This window comes from Pseudopodoces humilis, chromosome 6, assembly GCF_049639895.1.
Source record: "Pseudopodoces humilis isolate 2021_Gansu_Grassland_sample_001 chromosome 6, ASM4963989v1, whole genome shotgun sequence".
NCBI lineage: Eukaryota > Metazoa > Chordata > Aves > Passeriformes > Paridae > Pseudopodoces > Pseudopodoces humilis.
In genome coordinates this window covers 2787766-2814887 of record NC_142205.1, presented here as the reverse complement: position 1 = coordinate 2814887, position 27122 = coordinate 2787766, and the positions used below count along the sequence as shown (strand labels likewise).

Sequence of the window (27122 nt, the reverse complement as noted above, 5' to 3'; positions counted from 1 at the left end):
AGAAGTGTCTTCTCCCGAGCCTGCCCCTCAACCAGGCGAGCACACAAAACTCACAGAGTTCTGTCTGGGTGGTTTTTCTGTCCAAGTTTTATTTCTAATGAAGCTCATCACTTCAGTCTGAGTCACAGCCTGGGCTGGGGCTGGGACAGTGATGGATGCGGGATCCTGTGGATTCTCTGCCGGGTGGGCTACACAAACAGCATCTCCTGGTCACAGGACGAGTCAGTGCCACAGCCCTCTGAGGGGAGAGAGGGGGGAGTGTGGTGTGAAACCAGACAGCACCAACCAGACCCCAGGGACCCCCCAAAATGGGCCCCAGAGACCCCTGAACCAGCCCCCAGGGACCCCCAAAAACAGCCCCCAGAGACCCCTGAACCAGCCCCCAGGAACCCCCTGGCACTGGGGTTTAGTGAGCTCGTGTTCACTCCATTCTCTGATGCTTCCCGGGATTTATAGCAGGATTTCTGGTAGTTTGATTCAGGGAGGAGGGTGGAATTTTGAGAAAAGCGAGAGCAGGAGGGAATGTGGGTCTTGCTCTTGCTCGGCCCCCAAAATTTGTTGGTGCCTGCTTCCCTCCCGCCCCGAACCCTCGCGGTCTCATCCCTTCCCTGGGGTCTGGATAGGGCATGGAGCGTGCTCTGGCTGTCACAGCCATGGGTGGGTACACGCGTGGGACACGGACAATCCCTTGGGCACCCTCCCCTCTCCCCCTGCTCTGTAAAAGCCTGAGTTCCCTCCCGGCTCCGAGGGCTCCGTGCGGGAGCCCCGGGATGCCGTGCCGCGCTCACCGGTGCTGCAGCAGATGCCGGGAGCGGCGCAGCTCCCTCCGGAGCCGCAGGCTTTGTGTCCCGACTCGCAGGGGGTGGGCAGGAAGTTTTCCTCCTGGCAGCGCAGCGTTTCCGAGGTGCCGATGTAGCAGCCCAGCTCCTCCCCGCAGCAGATGTTGGGCCCGAAGCAGTGACCCTTGTTCCGGGGACCGCAGGGCAGGCACTGCTCGGGAGAACAGGGGGGAAGAAGGTTGGGAGAAGGGAAGGATGGGGTTCGGAGTGCTCCGAGCCCTCCAGGACCCACCTTCCTGATGTCCATGTCCAGCACAGCGCGTTTGCCCCCGATGGGGCAGTTCTGGATGTAGCAAGCGGAGGAGAGAGCCAGGAGCCCCAGGAGGCAGAGGGCCAGAGCCTTGCAGGACATAGCGGCGGGACGGGGGATTTTTGGCTGCTCATCCCAACCGCTGGACCTGTTTTTATAGTCCTGGTTCCTGCTTAGGGATTCTGGCACCGGCGTCACCCGTGTTCCTTAAAAACCACAAGGCATTGCTTCCCACAGCAGAGGGCTCGGCTAATAGCCAGAGGTCGAGGACGTGAGGTCAAGGACAAGGTGTTGGTTTTCTCCTCCGTGATGAGTCCGGCGGTGACGGGGACGTGTGGAGGTTGTGGATGGAGCAGGATGAACGTGTGGAGGTCGTGGATGGAGCAGGATGAACGTGTGGAGGTTGTGGATGGAGCAGGATGAACGTGTGGAGGTCGTGGATGGAGTCTGGGGCTTGGGGCCCCTCTCCACTGGCCACTTGAGGCTGCTGAGGTGTGGTGTGTCCCGTTGGGAACCCCTCTGGCATGGAGAGGGTAGGGATGAAGGAAGGCAGCTGCAGGTGGGATGTGTCCACCCAGGAGCAGGATGAGAGGGGTGTGTGCTTCCCTTGGCTTCAAATCCCTCTGGGTGGGAGGAAGCAATGCCCTATCCTCTGGGATCATCCATGGGATCTGGGGTGGGGAATGTTGGCCCTGTCCACCCCTCTGTGCCTGGCCTTTGGGGCTCAGCACTGGGCTCATCCCGCTCTGGGATGATGATGACACCCGTCCACCCACCCATGTTCATCTGACAGCCGCATGAGAACACCAAACCTCCTGGGAAAAAGCCTAAAATCCCAAATTTCCCCACTGCTTCTCCTTGGAGGTGCACACAGGGATTGAATGTGGTGTCCTGAGCCACATCACCAGCAGACAAAACACCCCTCCTCCCCGAGAAGCAGCGCCGAGGATGAGGCCGAAGGCTGACGCAACCGCCCAGGTTCCTGCTCACCCCAGCCCTTTGCTTTCCTTATCCCAATTAGGAGCTCCCCAGCTTGAATAAATTTCCCTGCTGAAGACAAAACTTGACGTCCACTGAGATCATTACCCTGCACTGGCATAATTGGGAATTAGGCAGCCCAGAGCCGGACAGCCGTGACCTTTTCCTGTCCCTCTGGCTTGCTTCGAAATCCGCCAATTAGCACGAGGGCAGCCAGGTCCCTGTCACCCACCCGGGGTCAGTCCCAGTCCCTGGACACGAGGCAGGCACTGGGATGCATGGGAATGGGGTGGAAATGGGGCTCAGCACCTGCTGTGTGCTGTCCCAGCAGCTCAGCTCTGCCTGCAGCACAGGGTGGAGAGAGGGAATTGTCACCCCAGAGCCCTTCAGGATGTGTCTCAGACAGACAAGTGGGGAGGAAACCTGGTTAGCAGTCCCTGCTGCTTTTTGGGGACTCGATTTTTGCCTGATTTTGAGGTGTTCATCAGATGGAGCATTCCCAGCTCAGCCACAAACAGCAGGTGCCGCAGGAATGTTGGGGGTTCACATCCTGCATTTTGGAAAAGTCCGAGTGCTAGAGCTGGGCTGAAAGCCCAATTCCCCTATCCCAGTTTGGAGTCCCCCACCCCATGCTGGTGTCACCCTTTTCCCAATGATTTTGGGGTGCTTTGGGGTCGGACCCCTCCCCAGGGCTGGGATAAGGGGCTGGCTGTGGGAAGCAGACCCTGGATCAATCCTGCATCCCCTGCGGGGTGCGGGGAGCTGCAGGATGGATCCTGCCGGTATCAGGGAGCTCCACCTCCCCGGAGGTGCCACCTCCCTCAGGGACAGTATAAAGGACGAGCTGTCCCCTGTGCTGTGGCCAGTCCCAGCCCGGAGAGACTCGGAGCAAGGACCCTGCCGGGTAAGAGAGCTGGGAGAGGGCTGGGATGACGGTACCCCAAATTTCGGGGGGTGGCTGTGGGATAACGGGCACTGATCCTCCCTGTCCGTGTCCAGAGGGGATGGGGAAAGATGAGCCCTGGAGGGGGTCTTTGGAGGTGGGACTCCAAACCTCTCTGCTCTTCAGGGGTTTTGGCTGCTTTTCCTTACTTTTTATCATTTTTAGTAGATGCTGTGCTGATTCCTGAAGGCAGCGAGGCCCCGAATCTGCCCCAAAGAGGGGCTCGGCCACGAGGTAACGTGATGGTGGCACATCCCAGCTGTCCCCACTCTCCTGGGGGTGCTGCTGGGGCTCCTGGGTGGGACTCGATGGCCAGATCCCAAATCCCAGCTCTGCCTGAGCTCCTTCCCCTGGGAGCCACAAGGATGGGGCCAAACCCAGCCAAACCTCCGTGGGGATTTGGGAACAGGAGACCCTCCAACACCCCCACCCTGAGCCCCTGGAGCCCCCACGAGCCATCCCCAGTGCCCAGGACGAGGCCACCACAGTGCACGAGGACTTTTATTGGGTCTCGTATGTACAGAGCCGGGCTGGGGGCGTGGGGCAGGGCAGGGGGGAGTCCCCACGGGCTGGCTCAGAGCAGGGGGTGCTTGCCCTGCTGCTGCTGCCGGTTTGCCAAGTGCATGAGCTTGAGGAGCAGATCTCCGGCCGAGCCATCCAGCACCGTCAGGTTCTTCTCCTCCGCCGCCTCCTGAGCGCCGTCGCTGCCATCGTCCAGGCAGGCGGTGTCCATGGCGCACGTCTCTGCCGCAGGGAGCAAAAGGCGGCGATGGAACAGGTTATTTGGGATCATCAGGGGCTTGTTTGCGGCTGGGGAAGGGGTTGGTGGCAGTCAGGGGGCCCCGCACTGTTCGTGCTCCGGTTTTGTCTCTGCCCTTAAGCGGGGAGCGGGGCTGGATTTTCTGGCACTTCAGGGAGGTTGTGCTGGCCAGGAAAAAACTCATGGTGGGTCAGGAAGGAGCCCCGAGCCCAGTCCTTTAGAATCAGAATGGTTTGGGTGGGAAGGGACCTTCAAAGACCGTCTCGTCCCACCTCTGCCCCGGGCAGGGACAACTTCCACTGTCCCAGGCTGCTCCAAGCCCCGTCCAACCCGGTCTTGGGCACTTCCAGGGATCCGGGGGCAGCCACAGCTTCTCTGGGCACCCTGTGCCAGGGCGTCCCCACCCTCACAGGAAACAATTCCTTCCAGTCAGCCTGAATCCAACCATCCCCAAACCATCTCCGAATGGCGCCAACACCGCTTCCACTCCGTGCCTCAGTTTCCCCCCGCTATGACCAAACCACACCACCACAGAAGCGTTACCTGAAGAGTTCTTCCCCTCGCCACCCCCCCCCCCATGCTCCCCACCCACCCCAAGCTCCCCGTGGCACGGTGTCCGTGGCCCGGTTACCGGCGGTGCAGCAGATGCCGGGCGCGGCGCAGCGGCCCCCGGCTCCGCAGGGCTGCCCGCCGGCCTGGCAGGGGGAGGGCAGGTAATCCTCCTCGGAGCAGCGCCGTGTCTCCGCCGTGCCCAGGTAGCAGCCCAGCTCCGCTCCGCAGCAGATGCCGGGCCCGAAGCAGTTCCCTCTGTTGCCGGGGCCGCAGGGCATGCACTGCGGGGAGGAGCTGCCTCAGTGCCCGCACCCCAAAAATCCCTTCCGCACCCCCTGGTAATAGAAACCCCTACGCAAATGTCCCGCTGTGTATGGAAAGCAGCTCCCCACCAGCCCCTCTTCCAGCTCCTGGAGGTGCCGCACAGCAGCGGTGACCTTGTGTCCCCTCTTTGGGGTGTCCCCACCGTGACCTCGCTGTCCCCTCTCCATGCTGTGTCCTGTCCCGCTCCCCCCCAGCCCCGCAGGACGCTCTGCTGTGGCCAAGCCCGAGCCTCTCCTCGAGGTGCCAGCAGCACTTTTGGAGCGGTCACTGTTCCACCACTGCCCCATCACCCGCCCTTGGCCGTGTCCCCCAAAATCCCCAAAAAATCCGCAGTGCTGCGGGGAGCGTGGCACAGCCCTCGGTAGCCGCAGGTGTCGGGGAGCAGAGCACCCCAGCGAGCCCCTCCCGCATCTCCGAGCCGTGGCCCGGAGCGCCCATCCCGTACCTGTCTCAGGGCTGTGTCGGCCAGAGCCCGCTTGCCGCCCCGGGGGCAGTTCTGGATGTAGCAGGCGGAGGACAAGGCGAGGAGGCAGAGGAAGGAGAGGGGCAGCGAAGGCTCTGCCATGGTGCAGGGTGCCCGAGGCCGTGCCAGGGGAAGCTGCTCCAGCTGCGTCTGGCCCCGTGCTGAGAGAGCTGCTATTTATGCTGCCATCACCCCTTCCCAGGGGAGGAGGAGGAGGAAGAAGAGGGATGGGTTGGGTTTTTTTGTTGTTTTTCCTTTTTTCTTTTTTTTTTTTTTCCCCAAATCGCATCCAAGCAAATCTGTAATTGAGATGATTCAGTGCGGCAGCACTCAGGGCTGGTGAATCCCACCCTTGGCTGCTCCGAGGGGCACGGCTCGGCCCGGGGATGTGCTTGGGAAGGGGCTCTGGATGGGCTGGGGGGTGGATTCAGGGAGAGGCGCTCCAGAAGGTGCTGGTTTGGGGAGGTTTGTGGGTTTGGAAGATGCTGGCTGGGGAGGGATGTGGGTTCGGTGACAGATGTTCATTCAGGAGATGTGGTTTTGGGAAGGATGCAGGTTTTGGGAAGGGTGCTGGCTTGGGGGGTGATGCTGGCTTGGGATGGATGTGGATTTTGGGAGAGGTGCTGGTTTCAGAGGGGTGCTGGTCTGGGAGCAACGCTAATTTTGGGAGGGATAAGGGTTTGGAAGGTGCTGCTTTAGAGAAGGTTGTTTATTTGGAGGATTCTGATTTGGGATTGATGCTGGTTTGGAAAGGGTGCAGATTTTGGGAGATGGTTTTGGGAAGGGATGCTGGTCCAAAGGGATGCTGGTTTGGGAAGTGGTGTTTGTTTGGAGCATGCTGGTCCAGGAGGGATGCTGCTTTGAGGAGGGATGCTGATTTGGGGATGCTGGTTTAGGCGAGGGATGCTGATTTGGGGATGCTGACTTGACTGATGCTGCTCTGGGACAGGATATTGGAGGGGAGTGATGGGGTTGGGGCTGGGAGAGAACCTCGGGCGCACAAAACCACCCCAAAACTCAGGGGCTGGGCTGCAGCACCGGGGTTCAGGACAGGACCCTGTCCCCAGAGTGATCCATCAGTCCCACCCACAGCTCTCCTGCCTCTTCCCCCTCTTCTCCAACAAACCAGAAGGCACAAAAACCAGCAGGAGAGGGGGAGACCAAAAGAAAAGGCACCTTTGGGCTTGGCACCAGCACACTCGTGTCACCCATGGGCTGTCAAAAGCATCCACACGGGAAAAACACCACCAGGAACTCCCAGCCACGAATATTCCTGTTCCCAGATCCCTTTTCCAGCTACACCGAGGGCAACCTCAGCAACGTGAAATTAATATGCAGAGAGGAATCCGGTGCCTGTGAGTATCCACCCTCTCCTTCTCCCCCTAAAAAATGCTGGGACTGTCTCACAGTGATCAGGAGAGGTTTGTCTGGGGGGCTGGGAGGGGGATGGAAAATGTGGGGTTGCTGCCAGCTGTGGTTCCGCCTCTGGACTGGCTTTATCCTTTATTCATCTTCACATAAGATGGGGAATTGAGGCAGAGAACCATAAAAATCAGCCTGGACATCACTTGGGGTGGTTAACATGGTTTTCCCCTACCCCTCATTAGTTTCCCTCATTTTCTCCCCCTCATTAACATCCCTTTTTCTGCTGGACAAACACCCCAGCCCCGGTTAGAGTGAGGGGAATTCCACCCTGGGTGGGGAAGGGGCTGCTCTGCTCGAGCATCCCAAAGGAATCCCACTGCAATTCTCCCTGGAAAACCTTAGTGTTTGTTTCAGAGTGCTTTGAAAAGCTCCACAGGAAGCAGGGAGCAATGCTGGAGTGGGGCAGAGCATGGCTTTGCCCCCCCAGGGAAACTGAGGCACGCAGGGAAGCATTTTATGGATCAGTGCTGGGGGGTCCCAGCCTGCTCCCAGCTCCTGCCGTGTGATTTTGGAGCATGGACCAACCCGGGGGTGACAGACCTGGGCTTTGGGGCTTCTGCTGGGTAAAATGAGGGCGATTTCCTCCCCTCACGGGGGGCTGAAGGTGGCCACAGCCCCTGACTCAGCTCTCCCTGGGACCGAGGGAGCGGCGAGTTCCCAGATTTGCCCCGTGACGCTGAATCACCCCCGTGGGGCAGCCGTGGGGGATTTAATGACCGCTATCATTAGCACCAGCCTCCATTCCCCATCCAAACCCATCCCTGCACAGCGGGAGCCCAAACCCACTTGCGTTGCAGGGCCGAGGAGGACGCAAAAGCCCTCGGCTGGGAAAACTTTTCTTTACAAGAACCCCAAATGTCAGCTCTAAATTGGGTGTTACGCGCTCGTGCTCCGTCTCTTCATTACTGTATCGTAAAATTACATTAGGCAGGAACGATCTGCATTCAAATGACTCTGTGTCTGGAATGATAACGCAGGAATATGAGATTAAAATGTAATTATGCTCTTTAAAGTCAAGGAAGGTTAATAAAATGTTTTTCCAAGTTGCAGAGGCTCCGCAGCCGCAACGCAGAATCACTTACGGGAATCAAAGGGAGGATGAGGTGGGAACGGGGAGGGGAAAATGGGTAGAAAACACAAAAGGGGGTTTTGGGGAGGGAAATATTGGGGTCACCTGGGGTGATAAGTGATCCCAGGGGAATGGGATTCCCAGGGGTGGGCAGAGTCAGCCCTGCTGGGCTGTGATGCTCCCTGGTACCCGGGGTACCCATCCCACATCCTGCTCCCGACCCAGAGTCCTGCCCCAAATCCTCCAGCAGCAGCCCCAGGGTCCCTTCTCTGTGTATCCAGCACCGAATTTGCTCTGCCAGGTCCCTGCCCTTCCCCAGGCCCTTCCCCGGAGGATGCCCCTTGGTTAGTGCTGATCTAACAACACTCCAGGGTGTGGCCGTGCCCCGCCATCCATCAGCGGCTGCCGTCCCTGTCCCAGCTCCCTTCGGGAATGAGGGAAATCCCAAAGGCTTCACCTGCGCTGGGAATGGGGCAGCGCCCCCAAATCTGCCCCCTTGCTCAGCCAAAATGCGGCCCCAGCTCTTGCAGACACCAGCAAAGGGGCTGGGGCTGCCAGAGGGGCTCAGCCATGGAGAACATGGAATCTTTGAGGTTGGAAAAGCTCTCCAAGATCACCGAGTCCAACAGTTCCCCCAGCACTGCCAAGGCCACCAACAATCCGTGTCCCCAAGTGCCACATCCACACAGATTTTAAATCCCTCCAGGAGTGGGGACTCCAGCACTGCCCTGGACAACTGTTCCAGGGCTGGAAAACCTTTCCATGAAAAAATCTTCCCAAATACCCAATCTGAACCTCCCCCTTCCTTCATTAACAGCGGGAGCTTCGTTAGCTCTGGAGCCCCCACGGAGGTTTGTGAGAGCCCTTCTGGAGGCAGGGGAAGGGGTGGAGGTGATGGAGCTTGGCTGCAGCACACAGAGCTCCCAGTGCCAAAGTTCAGCTGGGATAGATGAGAGTGGCAACATCCAAACCAGATCCAGCACAGGATGTTGGAAAATGGGATGAATGTCACTGATCTGTGCATTTCCTGCCTTTGCTGAGGTTGGAGGGGGACGCAGCAGGGAAGGAGAAACTTCTGGAAGGTGTCACATGGAGAGGGTCAGGCTGGCGAGGGAGAGCTCCCTGCTCCTGCCTGGGAGCTCTGATGCTCCTCAAATGGATCTGTCACTGTCACCGTGACCCCGTGGCTGACGGGGGGTTAATGGCTGGGGGAGGGGGATCCTGCACCTCCTCCCCTCCCTTCACGGATAAAGATGCTCCTCTGCTTCCCTGACAGCTGGAAAACAGCTTTGATGCCTCTTTAAAGGCAGCACAGCCAACGTCAAGATTGGCTGGGGCACTGCTTTGATCATTTCCATGGCCAAATCCATCCTGCTGGGATGTGGATGTCACGCAGGGAGGTCACTGACCAACAAGGGATGGATTTGTCAAAAAAATGCTTGAATTAGAGGAAATTGCTCAGGCTGCAATCAATTCCATTCCCCAGCTCCCAGGGAGAAGACAGGCTTGGTGCTGGGAGTAAACATGCTCCATGTGGGAGCTGAAGAGGGATTGCTGTGGGTCCAGGCAGAGAAAACCACGGAAATTCCTGGCTCTGTGTCACCACCACCTTGGGGTGCAGAGAGGGGCCCTGCTGCCCACAGGGCTTTCAGTGCCCTGGGATAGGGGGACTCACACCCAGCTGGGGCAGGTGGTCCTTCCCTGAGCTCCAAGATGTGGGTGCAGAGGGAAACTCATCCCTGGATCCCCTGCAAGAGGAGACACAGCAGGTGAGATGTGCTGCCAAGGCTCCCGGAGGGTTAAGGAGGAGAAATTGGGGGATGAAGGCTCTGAGAAGCTGCTGTGAGGTGGAGATGAGCAGGGAGGAGCTCCGTTGAGACCTGATGTCCCAACACCGCCCCTTCCTTCCAACCTCTGCTCCCTGTGGCCCCTGCTCCTCCCTGCAGAACAAAGGGAACCTGGAGATAATTTGGGAGACGGCTCCCACCTGGATCCCTGCCCACTGACACAACACCACAAGGAACTTTTGGGCACTGGAGAAGCTTGTCAGAACCAAACTTGGAAGCATCCAAGCTTTGCTAGCTCTGGAGAAGGTGATGGCTCTGGGGATCCAGAGGCAGCCATCCATCCATCCCCCCTTCCCTGGGGGAGGTGTGAGAGCTGAATCACCCCGGGATGGCTCACTGCAAACACGACACCACCACTGCAATGGACTGCATTTACTGCCTGCAAATCGTGGGGTTTTTAGGAATTCTGTGCCTATTTTCTAAGTGTTTATTATTTTAAGACGTGTGATTTTCTATTTTTGCTGGGAATGGAGACGGGCTGTAAACTCCTGCTGACGCAGGCAGGGAGCAGGATCAGCGTGGGGCCGGCACAAAGCTGTGATCCACTGGATGAGCAGGAGCACAGCGCTGCTCAGGTGCCTTCTGAGAGCAAACACAGATGTGACCAAGGTGAGCTGAGTCAGGTTCGTTACGGCCCCGAACATCAATTAAGTGGCAGCAGCAGGGGGCTGTAGGGGTGACAAACCCTTTGATGTCACCCCGGCATATCCAGGATGGAACATATCCAAGTCATTTTTTGTCTGGCTTTTTTCTGAGCAGCTCTCTGAAGCCCCCTGGGTGCAGATGTCAGTGTCACCCCTGTGATCCACGAGGCTGCTGCCACAACCCCTCTGAACCGCTGGTCCGCAGCTCCTCCGTTTTGTTTGGCTTTTTCCAGCCCGTTTATTTCCTCCTCTGCCGAGATTGACTCCACGACATCACTAAGCCCCAGGATGAGACCAGTCAGGAGCCAGAGACAGAACCTGACTTTAAACATTTTATTAAGGCTTAAATGTCTATCAGCCAGCCAGGAGCTGGGCTGGTCACACGACATAAACCGAGAGGGTGGGATGGGATGGCTTTTCTACAAGAGTCTGGATGAGCAGGGTGAGATCACTGCCAGCTCCTCACACCCCAACCACGGCCTCTCACTGCTGACTCCAGGGATGGAGACACGCTCCCAGCAGGGAGGGGAGGGCGAGGTGGGGAAGGGGAGGAAGTCAGAGGGGGCTTTGTGTGTGTTGTCACTCACAAGGACTTTACCTGCTCCACAACCGGGTGGCTGCTGGTCAAACGTGGCGTGAACTCGCAGGGGAAGCTGAGCTGGTCCGAAAGGCACCTGTGCTAAACCTCAGAGCCCCGGGGCAGTGGTGGAGACCAGTCCTGGATAAATACATATTCCTTGATAAAGAAGCTATGGCTTTTGTCATCCTCGGGCTCCGGCGCCGCGCTCTAACCCCCCACCCCCCGCTACTCTGTAAGCACAAGGCCGAGTCCTCTCCGCTCTCCGGCTCTCCCGGCGGCCCCTCCGGCGGATCCGTGCGGACACGGGGCACAGCAGCAGCTCCTCCTCGTCCCCCCGGCAGCCCTGGGGGTCAGAAGTGAACTCTCCTGACGTCCTGTGTGGCTGCTGGCCTCTTGCAGCTCCCGCAGTGGATGGGGGACGCCGGAGCCTTCTGGCGCTCGGCCAGGCAGGGCCGGCACAGCAGGTGCCCGCAGGGGAGCTGGTACACGGGCTCTGCCTTGAAGTAGCAGGAGAAGGATTTGCCACAGGAAGCACATCCCTGGGTCTGGCTGCTCCTGCCGTGCTCTGCAAATCCAGAATCACACAATCAGCACGTTGGAAAAAAAAACACTTCAGAGATCATCGAGTCCAGCCTGTGAGCCAACACCAATATGTCTGGTCTTTCCTGTGACTCCACCACCTCCCCGGGCAGCCCCTTCCAACGTCTGATCACCCTTTCTGTGACGAAATCCCTCCTCATGTCCAGCCTAAACCTGCCCTGGCACAGCTTGAGAGTATAAAACAATGGGACAGGAGAAGTGGGTTAGGCAGGGAGTGTGAGAAGCCCAGTCTGGGCCAGGTCCTGCAGGCTCAGGGCACAGCTCTGACTCAGGACTGTGCCACTTTCCTGTCATTTCCACACGGAAAGGGAATGGCCCAGCTCCCAGGGCAGGGTGTGCTCAGAAAGGGATGGATCACATCAGCACTTGCAATGGGCTTTTCACTTTTACTGAGACTAAATCATCCTCCCTCCTGCTCTTCCGACCGATTAAAAGCGGCGATTCCCGGTGGAACAGCTGAGTGTCACTTTGCATTCCTGTCACACACGACCCATCCAGGCCCACTCAGCTCTCAAACAGCAGCACTTTTAGAGGGGGCAGGAAAAAGCTTAAGAGCTGAACATCACTGTGAACCAGCAAAAGCTGTTTGGGGAGGGGGAGAGAGGGGAAAACAGACACAGACAGACAGACGGACACAGCCCTTCCCAGGGTCACCTGGTCCCTCTGACCCCCCTTCTCAGCCATGAGCAGGCAGAGCCTCACCCAGGGGAAGAGCAGCCAGGACATGTGGAGGGACATCTGAAGGTTCAATGCTTCCCTGCACCCCAAAGGAATAATTCTGGGAACGCATACAGAGCTGGATGAGTGGCTGGGCAGCAGGTGGGATGCAAACAGCAAGGGCTTGGTAGCCTGGATTATGTGCACTCAGTCCTGATGGGATTCTGGGCACACTCACACCTGGCTGGCCTGGGATGCTGCTGCTGTGACCTGTTCCTGCTAAGGGCTGGATGTCACAAGGTATTGCAAAGAATCATCCAGTGGTTTGTGTTGGAAGGGATCATAAAGCCCATCCCATTCCACCCCCTGCCATGGCTGGGACACTTCCACCATCCCAGGCTGCTCCAAGCCCCATCCAACCTGGCCTTGGGCACTTCCAGGGATCCAGGGGCAGCCACAGCTTCTCTGGGCACCCTGTGCCAGGGCCTGCCCACCCTCACAGGGAGGATTCCAATATCCAATCTCACCCTACTTTTAGTTTACAAACATTCCCCCTTGTCCAGCTATATCTGTCTGTATAAAAAGTGACTCTCCCTCTTTTTCCCAAGGCCCTTTTAAGCACTGGAAGGCTGCAGTATCTGCTGGATTTAAACCTCTCCTGCAGCACCTCCACACCAGACTCATTCTCCACCCACGTGGCAGCTCCCCAGAGCTCACAGGCAACACTGAACCACTCAGCCCGAATTGCAGAGCTCTGAGAACAGCCTGAACTAAGCTGGAGCAGGCTGAGCGCTGTGTCCAAGCACAACACATCATCCCTGGGCAGCACAGCCAGCCAAGACCACGGGAAAATCACGGGGCTGACCCTGGGCATGGACAGCCTCCCACACCTTGTGGGGGTCAGCAAGATCTAACCTACCTCAGTGGGAGAATAAACCAGCAAAACTGCTGAGATGGAATTGAGGATGGTGAAGTTTGCTGGGAGACAATGTAATATTTTTATACGGAATATATAATACACTGGGGTCTGAACAAGGCTCCCTGTTAACCCAGCCCCAGCTCCCAAAGGTGATCCAGAGGTGCCTGCTGCTCACCAAGGACTGTGCCCACGCTCCAGGAAGTGCTGCAGCCCCCCTCTCCTGGAGCCTGCTGCTGGCTCTTCATCAGCTTGGCCGTGAAGGAGGGCATGGAGCTGAGAGCTGAGGTCAGGGCAGTGTCCAAGCTCTCCGACAGCTTCTGCTCGTGGGACACCAGATCTGCAAAGGAAAACAGATCAGGTCTGCAAAGGGAAACACAGAGATCAGGTCTGCAAAGGGAAACACAGAGATCAGGTCTGCAAAGGGAAACAGATCAGGTCTGCAAAGGGAACACAGAGATCAGGTCTGCAAAGGGAAACAGATCAGGTCTGCAAAGGGGACACAGAGATCAGGTCTGCAAAGGGAAACACAGATCAGGTCTGCAAAGGGAAACAGAGCACAGGTCTGCAAAGGGGACACAGAGATCAGGTCTGCAAAGGGAAACAGATCAGGTCTGCAAAGGGAAACAGATCAGGTCTGCAAAGGGAAACAGATCAGGTCTGCAAAGGGAACACAGAGATCAGGTCTGCAAAGGGAAACAGAGCACAGGTCTGCAAGGACAAGAAAAAGATGGAGAAGCAGATGCTGGGAAAAAGGATCTGTGATGCAAACACTGCCTTGGCTCTGAACCTTGGAGGATTTTAGGAGCCCTGTCACGTGTTTTGTTGAGAGGTGTCTTTTCCCCACCAAGGGGCTGGGATTTGGGCTGGAGTGCCTCATCTCCTTTGGGTCTTAGAGGTGGAATGCCCTATGGATTACCACCAGACATTCACATGGTGTTCCAGGGCCAACTTACACAGGATCAGAATCATTTAGGTTGGAAAAGTCTTCCAAGATCATGGAGTCCAACCCTTAACCCAGCACTGCCAAGGCCACTGCTAAATTCTGTCCCCAAGTGTCACACCCACACGGCTTTTGAATACCTCCAGGGGTGGGCAGCCTGTGCCAGGGCTGGAGAACCCTCTCCATGAAGGAATTTTCCCTAATAGCCAACCTAAACCTCTCCTGGATCACCCTGAGGCCATCTCCTCTTGCTCCCTGGGAGCAGAGCCTGAACCCCACCTGGCTGCACCCTCCTTTCATGGAGTTGTACGATTCTGCAGGACTGAAAAAGTGCAAAGCTCCAAAAAACGCAGGAAGTTGTTTTTCCGTGAAATCCCAGGCACTCCCTCAGCTGGATCCAGCCCAGTGCTCCCAGCCTTGCTCCATGCAGCTCACAGAGAACATTTAAACCATTAATAAAATCTGTGGGGCTTGTTTTTCCCTCTCTGTCCCAGTTCTGAGCCACAGGGCCAGGGCTGGACCCTCCCTGCAGGGCTGCCCTGTGCAGCACCGACGGCGCTAATTAAGATGAAGCATTAAGAGAATGTTGTCTGCATCACTAATTCTGTTAAAATCATCTCCCAGAGGAAGAGCTCGCAATTGGTGCTGCACATTTGCTCCACCAATCAAGGCTGATGATCCAGTGAAGCACGAGCTCCGTGGGCTGGGCACGCTGCTTTTATTTATGTACGGACACGGCTGCCCCAGGACCCACAGCAGCTCCTGCTCCTGTGGGGCTGGGGCACATCCTGGTGGGAGCTGTCACACATTTCCACAGCCAAAATAACCAAAGATTCCTGCTAAAACAGGGAATGAGCTCTAGGTTGAGGGATCAGAGAAGAAATGTGCAGTCTCTCTTCTCCCTGCTCTTCCCGGTACCAGCTGACATCAACTACTTTCAACTGAAGAATTTGTTTAAAATCAAACCTGAGCTTTGTCCTCAAAATATTTTCAGGCAGTCTGGGAGAAGGGTGAAGGCAGTGATAGGTCCCAGCAGCTCTGGGTCACCTTTTGACATGTCACAGACCACTGGGTTAGAGCAGACCAGGAAACTGGGCTTACCTGCCTGGAGAGCCAACCACGAAATTCCCACACACCTGGATTGACACCCTTTGTCCCCAGGTGCCACATCCACACAGCTTTTAAATCCCTCCAGGGATGGGAACTCCAGCACTGCCCTGGGCAGCTGTGCCGGGGCTGGACAACCCTTTTTGTGAAAGAATTGTTCCCAAAATCCAACCTAACCCTCCCCTGGTGTAACCCTTGTTCCCTGGGAGCAGAGCCCGACCCCCACCCGGCTCCCCACGCCTTTCAGGGAGTTGTTGAGAACAACAGGGTCCCACCTGAGCCTCCTTTGCTCCAGATCTGCAGGACATTTTGCATTCCCAGCACTGCTGCTACCACATGGCTGAGGAAAGGGAGGATGGAGGGAAGCCAGCACCCATTCCCTTCCCCTGCAAGTCACATTTCTTCTCTAATTTAGCCTCTACCAGGTTTTCTGCTTTAACCACCTGAAAATTCTGTGCAGTCTCTCCCAGGCTGAGCTGTCCCTCCTGCCTGCAATTCCCTTGCTGTGGTTTGCTCCGTGTCCCATTCCTGCCTTCCTTCCCACCTCCCTCCACACCATGAGCCAGGACTCCCCGTGCCACCACCACTGCACCACCAGACATCTCTTCTCCTGTTTTTGCAGGATACAATAAATCCCCCTGGATAAAGAAACTGCAAAGCAGGACGCTGAGAAAAACATTGTCTCCACGTGGAAGGAAGAGAAGGGAAATCCAAACTGAAAAGGGGAACAGGGTGATCTGAGCAAACAAGGGCTGTGAAACACTGAACAGGGAACAGGGGAGCTGGATGAAATGACCCAGCTCCACCACACCCATCAACAGCCAAACACAGCCTGGAAGCTTTCTAGAGGTGTGATGGGAACTTGCACTGGATTTGTCCTGATTTGAAACCTCAGCCTGGGGCTGTCCCACCACTCAGGGAAGAGAGGTGACGTGGGGAGCCACGATACCTGTGGAACAGTCCATCTGGATCAAGTGGGAGTCACTGTCAGTTTTCATTTTTTTAGCACTGTTCTCTGAGGTAGCCGTGACAAGTAAGTTTGTAGCAGAAAAATAGGGCGGCTGCAGGGAGCCCTGATCCATGCAGTCCATTTTCCTTTTCAGAGAAGACATGGTGATGGAGGAGGGCACCAGGCTCTCCGTGGCGTGAGCCCTCCCCAGCAGGTTGGTGCCAGGGATGCTGTGCTGCAGCAGGAAGTGGTCTATTCTGGCCTTGAGGGTGGGGTGAGGTAGGGGCTGCGAGTGCTGGCTGAAGGCCACCCCCGTGAAGGGATCGCTGGGAACACGGCCCCAGGACGCCTCGCTCCGGTTGCATTTCTCCAGGGTGGTCTGGTCAATCACCTTCCCAGAGGGCAGGAGCATGGGCAAAGTCATGATCTCCAGAGTGATGGGGTCCAGGAATTCTTCAGGGATGTCTTGGACGACATCCACCAGCTTGTGCAGGGTCTGCTGCTCGTTGGCACTGAAGGGGACGCAGTCGCTCTCCATCGGCGTCCAGAGCTCCGGCTTGAGGCTGCCCACATCCTGGGCCAGGAACTGGGAGGCCACCTGGAAGACGCCCTCGATCACCTCCTGTGGGCAGGACTTGGCAGGCTGTCCCCACACCTCCAGCCTCTTGATGCTGGGCAGGCCGCCCCCAGCCACGTGGGTGATGCAGATTTTTAGGTGGGACACGTTGCTGAGAGAGGCCGGCCCTTTGTTCCAGAGGTCTTGAGACACCGAGCCGGGGTAGGAGAAGACATTTTCCATCTGATGGAAGGGAGGCCTTGGCTTGAAACCTCTGTGGCCAAAAGTCACTTTGCTCTGATTTTTTAAGACAGCTTTTCCCACCAGGGTGAAGGTGTCCTTGTCCGACACAGGCTGCCCGGCCAGACCTGAGCACTGCCCCTCAGGGCTCTGCCAAGAGGTTTTGTTGCATGAGGTAGAGGTGTAAACTTCCAGCCCAGAGAAGGTCTGGTGCCCCCCGGAGGAGATGTCAATGTTGATCCTGCAGATCTCAATGTTGAAGGGGAAGGAGATGGTGACGTGCACCGGGGGTTTGATGAAGTACTCGCTGCGGAAGCCGCGGTTCCTCCTGGCCAGGTCTTCGGAGATCAGGTTCTCCACCTCGTAGCCATCGGCAGAGATCTGTGTGCCAGCACAAAACTGGGTTCAGTTTGGAGCAAGGAAACACAAGGAAGCCAATTTGACAAGCACTTCCAGAGATTTTTCAGGATGACATCAACCAGGAGCCAAGGCTGAGGTTGATGTGCAGCTCAGACCAGGCAGGAGATCCCTGCTGTAAGGCAGAGCAGAGCCATTCCCACCCTCCTCCAGCCACGTGCTCCCATTTCCCCCCTCACCATGTGGAGACCTGACTTAGCTGCTGGAAAATGAGGGGTAATTCATGGTTTTGGCTGGGTCAGTGAAATAAGTCAAGGAGAGGATGGCTGGGAGCAGAGGATGAACGTGGGGGAGATGGGAGTCTCCTCTTTCAGTCTCCCTTTTCAGGTGGGAGTCTCCTGATTTTCTTTGTGACTACTCATCCATGTGGAAATGCACTTGGAACAACAGTTACAGGATCCCAGAGGAATTCTGGATGTTAATCAGCCTCTGGGAGTCATCCCACCCATTCCTGAGGGAGATCCATCAAACCACGCTGGGTCTGCTTTGGAACATCCAATCCCACCCTCTGCTCTGCTCCTGGGCAGACTGGTTAAACCCATTCCCTTTCCTGGAAACCCCAGGCCCTGAGAAATCTGCAGCACTTGCTGAATGGACAAATAAAAACGAGGAAAATCTGTTTATTCCACCTGTTTAATATGGTCCTGATCACTACAATCACACCAAACCTTTGGCTGGCTCTCTCCATAAAAAATTCCAGCACTGCTGGTTTTGCAGCACAGTATTTACAAAGCCAAGGCTGTCCTGGATTTTGGGGTGAGTTGGTGTGGAAACTTACAATTAAAAATTAGATTTGAATGAAAACTGAGTTTCTTAAAGAGATTCTGATGTGCTGAGTGAGACCAGAAATACTTGGAAAGTAACTTCAGCAAACATTATCAAGAGCTGTGTGTTGCAATGGACGGAGGGAAAGCTGGAATACTGCAGGGAAAAAGGGTTCTCAAGTCAAAGAACTTAAACCTGGAAGCACATAATGCTGTTTGGTTATGAGATCCTACAAAATCAGGGCTTTTCCCTCCAATATTTAGTGTGTGCCACATCAGTGATGCTGATTATCCCAGAGGAGCAGTGAACGAGCTTCCCACCAGGACAATTCCACCTAATCCCTCCCGCTCCCCAAACCCCCACATCACTATTTTACCTTGTTGCAGTGAATTCTTGGCTTGAACTGTGGGAGACAGACGTTTATTACCATCTTGGCAGCTGGAGAGGTTGGTCACTTGCTGAGCATCAGAGTCAGCTTGGAAAAAAAGAAATTAAAAATGAAGGAAGTGAATAACCATGAGCAGTGAAAGGATTTAGTGTTTTGGGTGAGTTACAATTCCTAAAATGCAGCTCAGATCTGAGTCCAGGAGGTGAAGCCAATATAAACCCAAATGAATGTGGTGGAGAGAGGAGACTGAGAGAAAAAAAAATTGCATTAATATTAATTAGTGAACCTGTGGAGAAAAATCAAAGAGAAAAATGCCTATTTTAACTAAAACCACCTATGAACAGACCAGCAATTAGATCTGAAGGTTTGTCAAAGATGTAGGAGTTTTATAGGTGCAGAAAAGCACCAGCAGAGCACAGGAGGCTGTCACAGTGAGTCAAGATTAACCACAAATATTAATAATTGGTGTTAAATAACTCCAAGGGAGCAGAGGGCACGGAATAGCTCTGAGGGAGATGTCTGGGATCTGAACACCAAATTCTTCTGCCAGCATTCATTAAAGAAACTCAAGTGAACACACCTTTCCCATTGAAAAAAAAAATACAAGTGACTGGAATTGGCTCTCTCAGATCCCTTTTAAGAATTAAATTATCTGTGAGGTGAGAGCTTTAACCTCATGTTAACCTCAGCTTAAAAATGTCACCGCCCTGGGCAACCTTGCAAATCAGGGACTCGCTGCCTCCTTCAAGAACAAGCAGCTCTTTAATGATCCTCCACTGATGTGTTGGTTCAGCCCAAATGAAATTGGCCTTCTGGGGGCACGTTGGAAAGGCAGAGTTAATGAGCTCCCTGTGCTGCGTCTGCAAGGAGAAAGGTGGAACTGAAGGCACAAATCTCAGGGATAAAACCCAGCCCAACACGGATTTCACACCTGCAGAGGGCAGAGCTTGGTTACAATGCCTGGAATGAAGCAGGTGTGAACCTTACAAGAGGAACAGGCAGGTGAGCAGCACTTCTATCCCAAAATTTGGAGTGGAAGCCATCAGGAGCAATTCTTGCTCCTCAAGGAGCAGGACAAGCACACACCAACTCTCCTCCAACACTCCTTTCCTGCCTTTCTGAGCCTGAGAGGTTTCCAGAACTGGGCTGCGGTGGGGAACTGGTTAAACTGGTCTGCCTTTCAGCACTCACATCTTGTAGGAGATTTGACAGTCCAACTACAGGCTGTGCCTCAAAACTGCTCTTTTTGGCTCATTTTGAAACAAAATCAATTTACCAAGTGGTAAATTCACTTGGCCCTCAGCACTGGTGTTATGAAAAGTGACAAATCAACCCTCCTTGCTCCCTTCCTTGGGAAAACTCAAGATTTTCCCCCCTGTTCCATCTCTCTTTCCTGGGCTGAAGACTTCTCCTGCAACATGAGGAGCTCTGTATGGCTATTTTATAGGATTTTCTCCTGCCTGTTTGTGACCCTGAGAGAAACAACTCAGGTTAATTTTTCCAGTCTCGATACCTCAGTAAGAAAACGGATTATTCTGCATTTCCAAGTCACTGCACTCCCTTCTGCTGAAAGACTCTGCTACAAATCTCATGGCAAAAGTTGAGTCACCGAGTTGCTTTTACCCATGGCTGGGTTTTTTTAACTCTCTCTTCAGTGTGTGCCTTTCCTAAGGTGAACAAAGATCTTTGGACTGAGGCAATGAAACACAGACCCGAAAAAAAATCCTCAGTGGTTTTGGACAAGGAATTTTAAACCAGCCTGTCTGGAATTTGTCACCACAACTCTTCCTGGTGTCCTACGTGGGACTACGGAGCTGCTGCCGTAAGGAATGTGCACGGTGGACACCAAATAAAGTCCTTGGAGCATGAAATGAATGTCCTGGGGTCAGAGCACCCCAACCCTCAGTCCCACTCAGTATCCACGTTCCATCCTAAAGGAGAAACCCAGGCTGTGCCCCCCAGCCCCATGGGGATGGAAACACAAGGAAATAGCTGTGTGTGTTCCTGGCACCCAGCTCAGCCTCGTGACTAAATCTCCTCTGTTCCTGCTCTCACAGAGCCACCAAATCCAACCACTCTCGTTTAGGGCGGAGGAAGAAGCAATCACAGAGGAAAATGAATCATTAGTAGGTTTTATTTGTGGTGGAAGCATTTGAGGATCCAGGTACAAAAGGAGAGCACGGGAAGTACAGACGTCACCAGAGCAGAAACAACCACACAGAGCACGTGCCAAAAACTGAGCCAGCACCCAGAGACCATTCCACCCAGTGCCAGCCATGGAGATGCACTGGGGAGGCTCTGGGCAAGCCCTTGCCCCCACTAGCCAGCCCTGCTGAGCAGCTCCGGGCAGAACACTTTGTAGTGGAGGTAGCTGAGCTTCTCGGAGCGCGTGCGCTTGAGCAGAGGGAACCATTCCCAGAAGGGGATCTCCACCACCACGTAGCCCAGCAGCCGCAGCTGCCGCCGCTTCAGGCAGTGCAGCCCCAGCAGCCGCTTGGAGCCGTAGCAGAAGTGGTTCCTGTTGGACACTTGCAGTGCCAGCCTCACTTCCCGAGGTTGCCAATGCCCTGGTTTAGGCTCAGCCTGTGATGTGGAACCTGCAGGAAGGGCTGCACCCCAGCACGGTGCTCCTGCTGCGTCCTGTCCGGGAATCCTGGCTTCATTTCCCACTTCCGTGGGACTCTGGTTATGAGCTCTCCCCTGTAGGAGCTGAGCCATTAAATCATCTGTCAGACTAACTCCCACGTCTCGCAGCTTCTGGGCTGCCACAGGACCCCTGAAATTGAAAGGGATGGGATGTCCATCGGTGGCCAAACGCACCTCCAGGTCGCTGGACCTGGTGTGGGGCAGGATCATGTGGTTCTTCACGTACTCAGGGCCTCCCAACATGCTCTCGAGGAGGGATGTGGCTTCCAAGATTTCAGGCCTGACATAGATTTCCCGTTCTGCAAAGCTTGAAACCATCTCAGTGAACTCTTGACAAAGCTGAGGTGGGAGGAGGCTGCCTTGGTAGGTCGGGCACTCGATTTCAACGCTCCTACCCAGGGTGAACAGGTCCTTGTCGAGCTCGTATTTGCTACCTCTGGTTTTCTGGACAAACTCCTCCCTCAAAGCAAAGTCTATCAGCTCCTCTGGGAAGCGTTTGACAAATGCCAGGCCAAGAAGAGCAGTAAGGAGATGCTCTGGAAACTTGCTGAACTCATGGAGTTTTGCATGCAATTGCTTTATCAGGCTGGAGTAAAACTCCTCGTTGGGAGGTTCATAGTCCAGGCACCCAAACGACCACAGGAATTTGGCAGCATCCTTGCTCCGGCAGTAGGACACCTTGGAAGGCAACGAGGTGGCTACAGCAGTCAAAACATCCTCGTCAAAAAAGTGCAGGGATGAATAGGTGAGAGTGATGTGCATGATGCCCTGGATGTTTGTTGCAGGAATCCGAGCAGGAATGACCTTCCCGAGCTCCCTCATGAGGGGCAGGTGGTCCATGCGGGTGTAGCGGAGCATCTTGAGCACGTTCACCAAGGCGTAGGTGCTCATGTCCTCCATCTGCAGGGACACCCTGTCTGCAATCCTCCTCATGACGTGGTCAGAAATCCCACTGAGGGACTTGAAGAGCCCCAAGCAGATGGCACCCAGCTCCTCCAAGGTGAAGTCGTCCAAGTGCTTCAGGATGGTGTTCTCCACCTTCTGCACCAAATCCGCGGGCGACCTTCGGCCTTCCCCGATGATGTAAAGGAGCTGCACAAACCTGGGCAAGGTGAGGTCCTTCCAGTGCAGGTTGGCATAGCTGAACAGAATGGCCAGGTAGGAGGGCACGCTGCGGTCCAGGCAGCGCCAGCAATCCGCCACCAGCAGCAGCTGCTCCAGGCCCATGTCCCACGCCCGCCGGCAGAACTCGGCCTCGCACGCGTTGAGCAGGGGGTGGGAGGCTGGCAAGGCCAAAGGGACACAAGCCTTTAAAATCTGGATGAGATCTGGGGTGCTGAACAGCCTGATGGCCGTGCCAGCACGGTGACACAGGGCACTGAACCTGGGATCGGACGCCAGCGCCGCGCGTCTCTCCGCCGGCAAACGGCTCAGCTTGAGGAAATAATCCGTGAGAATTCCAGGGCTGCCCTCACACCCGGCCACACTCTGTAAAATCGAGTCCCCCTCCTCTGCAGGGAGGGGCTGTGCTGGCTCAGCTCTGTCACAGCTGAGAGATCTGTACTCAGGCCTCCCCTTCTGGAACATGCGGGGGTCCTCCTTGGAGTCGTGCACTTCCCGTTTTTCCTTCTCTGCGTCCTCCTTGTACAGCATGGCCAAGATTGTCTGCTCCAGGCGTGGGCCAGACTTGGGCAGAGCATTCCTGATGGGTGACAAAGCTTGGGAAGAGGCAGTGGGGAATGTCCGTGGAGCCTGCACGGTGCCAGGGCCGGTGAAGGTGTCACCGAGGGCCTGGCTGCTGTCCCTATCCACGTGCTGCTGGGAGCCAGCCCTGCCTTTGCCGTAGGCAGCTGGATCATACAACAGTCTGTAGTCCTGAGGCTTCAGCAGCTGGATTGTATCCCCGGGTTCTCTCCCAGTCTTGGCTGCTCCTGGCTTATCTCGCTTTTCCTTCTTGCTCTTGCTGCTTCCACACTCGGCCTTGCGCTCGGCTGTGGTCGAAAGCGCTGTCACCCTGCTCAGCCTGGGGAATCTTCGGCACATTAGCACCGTAGCCATGGATCTCAACTTATTGGGGCTCAGAACTGCTTCCAGGTACTGAAAAAAGGGCAGACGGACAGTGAGTGGCCTCCACCTCACAGGCAGCACTTTTTAATCAATCCTTTACGCTACCGAAGGCCAGGACAGCTGGGTCCCTGCAAAGCCACTATGGAACGTCACCTCATGCAAAGGCAGCTCAGGACGAGCACCCAGGTGACCTGGGGTTGGAGCAGAAGGCAGCCAGGCATGACCTGCTACTCAGCAGACATGAGAAAACCTGGCACAGACTAGAAGAGTTAAGAAAAAAGAAAAAAAAAAATAAAAAATCACTGTTTTTTCATTTTTAAGAGACCCAAGCTGCTTTTCTTTCATTCTGAACAATGAAAACGTGTTTTTGCAGAAGAGCTGCAGCTTCAAGAGGCTTTATGTGTTCAGACAGAGCATTCTGCTGCTTTGGTCATCGTGGTCTGAATCAGTGACCACCACCTGAGAAGTTGTCCAAACATCCAGGGTGCCACGCTGCCCTTTGCACCTGGAGACAGGATGTGGGGCAAAGTCTCCACAGAACCAGTGCAGAGAGTGAAAACTGGCCCAGAACCTGCAGATGGAGGTTGGAGGAATGAAGAAATGTGGCCAGAGCAAAGTGGGGGAAGAGCAGGGGAGAAGTAACACAAATCATCACGTGATGCTACATCCCAGGCTGAGAACCGGGGCGGGAACAGAGCTTTAAACTTCAGATTTGAGAGCATTTCCCAGAGTTTTAGGGTACAGGAGGCTTAAAAATGGCTGGTGCCTTCCTAACTCCTGCCTGAAGCAGCTACAGCTCGGAGGGTGAGGATGAGAAATCTGTAGGAGTCCAGCTGGGTGCTGCCAGCCTGCACTGGCTGCCAAACCAGCCCTGTTTACCACGATTCAGATGCTGATTAAAAAACCAAAGCACCAGGTCAGATTTTTCCTCTCAAATCCTTATCCCACACAAATATCCATCACACAGGTGTTATCCGCTTCCTTAAAATCCCTCAGTACCACATGGAGCTGGGAAATCAGGAAAGCTAAAACCTGCCACTGCAACACACTCTGTGCGCCCCACACGGGGAAATAAATCCTCATGGATACCCCTGGGAGCTCTGCTTGTTTCCACAGCTTCCTGATCAGGGATGGAGCAAGATGTGGGATCACTGCAGGCAAACTCAGTTTTGCAGCAGCACAATGGGCACTTTGGGGCAGGAGAGGTGGGTTTGGGGTGTGTGAGCAGGACAGTGGGATGGGGGCTCACGTGCAGCTCTGGCTGAGCATAAACCGGGTTTTTTTGGTGTATAAGGATCCCCACATCTCCCATGATCCAGGGACACCTTCCACTACCCCAGGTTGCTCCAAGCCCTGTTCAACCTGGCCTTGGACACCTCCAGGGATGGGACATCCACTGCTTCTCTGGGCAACCCATTGCACTGAGGCAGATGAGGACATCTCGCATCCTCTGCTCCACGACAGAGCCTGGAGGCTGCAAACACCAGCCAAAGAGGGAGGAGAAGCTGCTGGAGCAGAAACCACCCCAGGAGAGAGGTGAAAAAAAACAACTGGGATGGAGACCCAGAGGCTCTGGGGGGAAGAAAAGGCAAACTGAAATGTGGATTTGTGGGGAGAGCCATGCAAGGAGGAGGGTACAAGAGAGGCCACCGTGCTTTTTGGATGATCAGTAAATACTGTGAGCTGCTCAACAGCCCACCAGGCATCTTCTCTGTATCTCCAAACACCCTGAGGCAGTCCCAGGAGCAGATCAGGCTCTGTCCCACAGACCCCAGGCTGTTCCAAGGCCATGACTGTCCAATCCCAGCATGAGAAGTCAAACCGTGCCAAGCAGGAGAGACTCTGCCCCTTCCTGCCTGTCTGAGGAGCAGGGAAAGGAAAAGCCTCCTCAGAAGCTGGACAGGAAAACCTGAGCCAAGAGCTGGATTTCAAAGCTCTCCTGTTCAGCTGAAAGGAATGTCAGATAAAATGAGCATTCCTGGCTCTACTGGCTGTGGTGTCCAGGCTGAAGTGGCTGCAGGTGACAGGTGCTGGGGACCAGGGACAAGGCTCAGACTGCACCTGCCTGGGGGAGGAGAAATCCCCTCCAACATCTCCTCCTCCAGCACCTCACAGAGCTCAGACCACTACAGGGGCTGGATCAAGCTCCAAAAATCATCTTGAACAAGAAGAGGTTTATCCAAGCGAGGCTTTCCCAGTTATTTCCTTGCCTGACTCAACTTTTGAGTATCTCTATCTATTTTTCTGCTAACAAAACCCAGGTTATTTATATAAAACAACTTCTCTCTGCTGTGAAAGGTGATACTCCCCAGGAAATCCAGCACTGCTGCTCCCAGATCCCCTCCCAGCAACAACAGCCCCACTTCAAAGTCAGGGAATCAAAGCCCCGGTGAAGGCTCCGAAGGCGAGCGCCGCGTGCTGCTAAGAATATCCTCCAGGGATTGACTGTGGAGCTGTGACACATTTGGGAATCCAGGCACTGGAGAGATTGCTTCTCTCTTCCTTTGCTCCAAATCCAGCAATAAAGAGAAGACCACGCACAGCAGAGCGAGGTTGGGATGGCACAAGACAGTTCCAAGCACCCTCAAGGGCAACGGGCTGCTCCAAGTGATTTTTCCATGATTTTGCCCACCCCCAGCCCAAATCTTTGTGATCTTTCCAATTTCCACCCCATTTCTCTTCCAACTCCACCCACACCTTCCCTGGATTTGCCTCTCTTCACCTTGAGCAATTTGCCTTCCTTCCTTCCTCCTCCCACTTCACATCCCAACACAGCCAAACTCCTTCCCACCTCTGGGCAGGGCTCTCTGGAATTTTCACTTCCAGTGGCTCCACGGAGCCAGGGAGTTTTGGAGCTGGGCCCTGCAGGTTGGGAATGGCCTTTGAGGAGCTGCTCAGGCATGGAAATGTCTCTGCTGAAGTGTCACAGCTGAGCATCACTGAACACCTGGAAAAGAACTTTCCCAGAGGGATGCCACCCAGTGCAGGGGCTCAGCCCTTGGAAGGGGATGATGCTGCATCCCAAAATGCTGTCAGGGCTTTTGTTCCCTCTGGAATACCCAGAGGGGCTTTTGGAAACCCCTCAGCCTGTGCTTCCACCAACAGCCAAAGGGCAGAGGGAATCTCCTTGGGATGAGTGAGGAATGAACAGGGTATGAAATGTTGGGGATAAAACAGCTCCTTTTGGCCAACAGCCTGAAGTGAACTCCTGTGCCTGGGCTGGAGAGGAGAGCAACAGGAAAGGGATTTGATTCCCCCAATAGGTTATGATGTCGGGGCACAAAATTGTCACATTCTGGTTTGTCTGTGCTTTTCCCTCTTTTTGAGATTACAGAAAGGTTTGGGTGGGAAGGGATTTAAAGCTCATCTCAGTCCACCCCCCCTGCCATGGCAGGGACACCTTCCACTATCCCAGGCTGCTCCAAGCCCCGTCCAACCTGGCCTTGGACACTTCCAGGGATCCAGGGGCAGCCACAGCTTCTCTGGGCACCCTGTGCCAGGGCCTGCCCACCCTCACAGGGAACAATTCCTGCCCAATATCCCATCCATCCCTGCCCTCTGGCAGTGGAAGCCATTCCCTGTGTCCTGTCACTCCATCCCTTGTCCCAAATCCCTCTCCAGCTCTCCTGGAGCCCCTTTAGGCCCTGGCAGGGGCTCTGAGGTCCCGCTGAAGCCCTCTCTTGTCCAGGTGAGCTCTCCCAGCTCTCCCAGCCTGGCTCCGGAGCAGAGGAGCTCCAGCCCTCGCAGCATTTCCGCGCAATTCCCTCTCCCGGGGCTCCAGGGCAGCACCGGGGGCAGGGCTGGAAGCCCCAGTCCCGCTACTCACCCCTACGGCTGCACCTACAGACACATAATACATAAATATAAACGCATACACACAGACGGATATATATATATATATATATGTACAAATAAATATCTGGGGCAATGCAGCCCAGGGCAGGACGAGGGCGGCCCCGCCGGTTGAGGGTGTGGCTCAGGCAGGGGGCAGAGGACGGGGACAAGGAAAGAGGAAGAGGAACGGGGATGAGAAGGGGAAGGACAAGGGCACGGGAAGGGGCCGGGACTCACCGGGGCCGCTCCGGCGCCGCCGCCGCCTCCTCCTCCTGCCCCCTTCGCCTCCTCCCGCCGCTTCCGGTCGCGCGCCGGTGACGCCACTTCCGGCTCCCAGCGCGCGCGGCCGGCGGGTGGCGCCAG

General features: G+C 55.4%; 4 protein-coding genes across 5 annotated transcripts; all 4 read right to left on the bottom strand.

Moving 5' to 3' along the window:
* Positions 1 to 140: 140 nt before the first annotated feature.
* Positions 141 to 1204, bottom strand: LOC102105474 (neurophysin 1-like). Its single transcript, XM_005517943.2, has 3 exons — positions 1072 to 1204; positions 789 to 990; positions 141 to 238 (listed from the first exon to the last, which is right to left on the bottom strand). The coding sequence occupies exons 1-3, from the start codon at positions 1189 to 1191 to the stop codon at positions 189 to 191; spliced, it is 372 nt and encodes a 123-aa protein (XP_005518000.2). The 5' UTR covers positions 1192 to 1204; the 3' UTR covers positions 141 to 188.
* A 2313-nt stretch (positions 1205 to 3517) lies between these two features.
* On the bottom strand, positions 3518 to 5364 carry LOC102105660 (vasotocin-neurophysin VT). Of its 2 annotated transcripts, none has more exons than XM_088056722.1 (3): positions 5092 to 5364; positions 4363 to 4603; positions 3518 to 3754 (listed from the first exon to the last, which is right to left on the bottom strand). In XM_088056722.1, exons 1-3 carry the CDS (start codon positions 5209 to 5211, stop codon positions 3585 to 3587), a joined length of 531 nt encoding a protein of 176 aa, XP_087912848.1. In that variant the 5' UTR covers positions 5212 to 5364; the 3' UTR covers positions 3518 to 3584. The 2 variants fall into 2 exon arrangements, with proteins under 2 accessions (XP_087912848.1, XP_005518001.1); XM_005517944.2 differs by having other exon boundaries at positions 3524 to 3754; positions 4402 to 4603; positions 5092 to 5344.
* A 5062-nt stretch (positions 5365 to 10426) lies between these two features.
* On the bottom strand, positions 10427 to 27063 carry UBOX5 (U-box domain containing 5). The gene is made up of 5 exons (XM_014263167.2): positions 26997 to 27063; positions 18201 to 18299; positions 15847 to 17023; positions 13026 to 13187; positions 10427 to 11239 (listed from the first exon to the last, which is right to left on the bottom strand). Exons 2-5 carry the CDS (start codon positions 18252 to 18254, stop codon positions 11025 to 11027), a joined length of 1608 nt encoding a protein of 535 aa, XP_014118642.2. The 5' UTR covers positions 18255 to 18299; positions 26997 to 27063; the 3' UTR covers positions 10427 to 11024.
* FASTKD5 (FASTK mitochondrial RNA regulator 5) lies at positions 20329 to 27072 on the bottom strand. Its single transcript, XM_014263166.2, has 2 exons — positions 26997 to 27072; positions 20329 to 22955 (listed from the first exon to the last, which is right to left on the bottom strand). Exon 2 carries the CDS (start codon positions 22914 to 22916, stop codon positions 20532 to 20534), a length of 2385 nt encoding a protein of 794 aa, XP_014118641.2. The 5' UTR covers positions 22917 to 22955; positions 26997 to 27072; the 3' UTR covers positions 20329 to 20531.
* Positions 27073 to 27122: the final 50 nt, after the last annotated feature.